This window comes from Bos indicus x Bos taurus, chromosome 5, assembly GCF_003369695.1.
Source record: "Bos indicus x Bos taurus breed Angus x Brahman F1 hybrid chromosome 5, Bos_hybrid_MaternalHap_v2.0, whole genome shotgun sequence".
Lineage (NCBI taxonomy): Eukaryota > Metazoa > Chordata > Mammalia > Artiodactyla > Bovidae > Bos > Bos indicus x Bos taurus.
In genome coordinates this window covers 62106666-62109472 of record NC_040080.1, presented here as the reverse complement: position 1 = coordinate 62109472, position 2807 = coordinate 62106666, and the positions used below count along the sequence as shown (strand labels likewise).

The following is a 2807-nucleotide window of genomic DNA, read 5'->3' as shown; positions in this document are numbered from 1 at the left end:
TGTATAAAAATATAAAATCATTTTGTTGTACACTTGAAAGTAATAAATACTGTATATCAATTATAATTCAGTAAAAATGGCTTCCCCCCTATACCAATATTATGAAATATCTGGGAAAATCACTTAAAGAAGTAAAAGGAATGACTTGATCATGGTAGGGTCTCATTAAAGAATTGTGAGTGAAATATTTTGTTTCTCATAAAGCAATATTCAATAATTAGTTGTTTAGTATAAGAATGGAAGGGGAAATTAAAGATTAAATGGTTCTGAGATCAATCTGCTTGGTTATAAGCTAAGAAGTTACAATATAGTTTCTTGGCTTTATGTAAATGATAAGATAGATGTGTATCCTTTCAGTTGATTTATCAACATGTTTATTTTACTTTCTTAAGAGAAATGCAGCTTTTTTCAGTGAGTCATTAAAGGCTTGTTTAACTTGCTTATTCCTCAAAGTATATATAAAAGGATTCAGCATTGGTGATATGGAAGAAATAAGCAGTGACACACCTTTGTTAATATTTCCCTCTTTTGCAGATGGTTTGACATAGATGAAAATGCAGCTGCCGTAAGAGATGGAAAGTACAATCATGTGGGAAGAACAGGTAGAAAAGGCTTTTTTTCTTTGCTGAAGAGAAGGGAATTTTAGAATTGTCCTTATGATGTATATATAGGAGAAAACTACACATATGAGAGTGATGATGAGGATCAGTACAGAACAGGCTATTACCATCTGCTCAATTAACCATGTGTCTGAGCATGAGATCTTCAGGAGAGGTGATGCATCACAGGCAAAATGATCAATGACATTAGAATCACAGAATTCCAGATGAAAACCTAAGCTGAGTGGTGGGAGGATAGTCATAAGTGCCACCATCCAGCAGCAGATGATCATTGTTTTGCACAGTTTGTTGCTCATGATTGTCATATAATGCAAGGGTTTGCAGATGGCCATATAGCGATCATATGACATGGTCGCCAAGAGAAAAAATTCAGTTACTCCAAAAAGATATGTAAAAAATAATTGAATCGCACATGCATTATAAGTAATGGTTCTGTCCCCAGTTGATATATTGTATAGGAATCTTGGAATACAGGAGGTTGTAAATGAGATTTCTAAGAAAGAGAAATTTTGGAGGAAAAAATACATGGGTGTTTTAAGGTGAGGATCTACCAATGTTAGGGTAATGATGGTCAGATTACCAGTTATACTCAAAATGTAGGTGAGAAATAGAAAAATAAAAAGCAAAACTTGCAACTGAGGATCTTCTGTCAGTCCTAGAAGAATGAATACTGTTACAGTGGTGTGGTTTCTCATTATTGACTCCTGGATTTTGCCAAACCTACTTGTAAATGTCAGAAATGTTTGAACTGCAGAATTCAATGACATCAGCCAATAAGGAACACTCTCTTGCTTATTTGGCTCACCCAGCATCCATGGTTTTTACTTGTTGATTTGAATGATACATTTCCTATTTTACAGTGAGCTGAGCCACCCAGTCTATTTATACATAATGACCAAAGGAAATTATTTTATAAATGTGAATTTGGAGATCCAACCAGTCCATCCTAAAGGAGATCAGTCCTGAGTATTCATTGGAAAGGCCGATGTTGAAGCTGAAACTCCAATACTTTGGCCACCTGATGTGAAGAGCTGACTCATTTGAAAAGACCCTGATGCTGGGAAAGATTGAGGGCAGGAGAAGGGGATGACAGAGGATGAGATGTTTGGACGGCATCACGGACTCAATGGACATGAGCTTGGGTAAACTCTGGGAGTTGGTGATGGACAGGGAGGCCTGGCATGCTGCGGTTCATGGGGTTGCAAAGAGTTGGACATGACTGAACGACTAAACTGAAGTCAACTTTTGAATTACAGTCCAATTTTATATTTTTAGAAGTTTTTTTTTTTTTTTTTTTTTTTAGATTCCACATATAGTTGACAGCATAGGATGTTTTTCTTTCTCTGTTTAACTTATTTCACAAAGCTTTGAACAATGTCTTTCCCACTTTTTTCTCAGCAAGTAAATCCTGTCTTCTGCTACTATTGATCTAGTCGACTGGGTGAAGTGTCCACAGCTGACAGACCCCCATCACAGACAGGAATATTAATTAAGGCTCAGGGTAGATAAAACTTGATGGAAGACTGATACCCTCTTGGGCAGTGCATTGTCATCTGTTGGTGACCATAACTCACAATGCGAATCTCTGTCTTTTTAAAGTCCTTTTTCACCACCAGTAGTTCCCTTTATTGGAGAAGACAATGGCACCCCACTCCAGTACTCTTGCCTGGAAAATCCCATGGACAGAGGAGCCTGGTAGTCTGCAGTCCATGGGGTCGCTAGGAGTCAGACACGACAGAGCGACTTCACTTTCACTTTTCACTTTCATGCATTGGAGAAGGAAATGGCAACCCACTCCAGTGTTCTTGCCTGGAGAATCCCAGGGACAGGGAAGCCTGGTGGGCTGCTGTCTATGGGGTTGCACAGAGTCAGACATGACTGAAGTGACTTAGCAGCAGCAGCAGCAGTTCCCTTCATATTTGATTCAGTTTTGCTTGGGTCTTAAAACAATTTCATCTTTAAAAATCAATCTTTTGCTTTTATCTGCATTCAGTCTAACATAAGTATTAAATGTTTATTAATGATCACATATTCAAATTGACTAAAATCTGCCTTAAGAATTTAACTTTCACAAAATATTTTAATTTTGCAAAAGATCAAAAATGAATAAAATCTCTGCTATTGATGTGTGCAGGTGTGCAATGGATTTTATTTTTGTGTTTCTTTGGGGATTTTATTTCTGAATAT

At 37.1% G+C, this 2807-nt stretch overlaps 1 protein-coding gene across 1 annotated transcript; it reads right to left on the bottom strand.

Moving 5' to 3' along the window:
* Positions 1-379: 379 nt before the first annotated feature.
* LOC113893718 (olfactory receptor 6C68-like) lies at positions 380-1315 on the bottom strand. The gene has a single exon (XM_027543591.1). The coding sequence runs from the start codon at positions 1313-1315 to the stop codon at positions 380-382; it is 936 nt and encodes a 311-aa protein (XP_027399392.1).
* Between the last annotated feature and the right edge of the window lie 1492 nt (positions 1316-2807).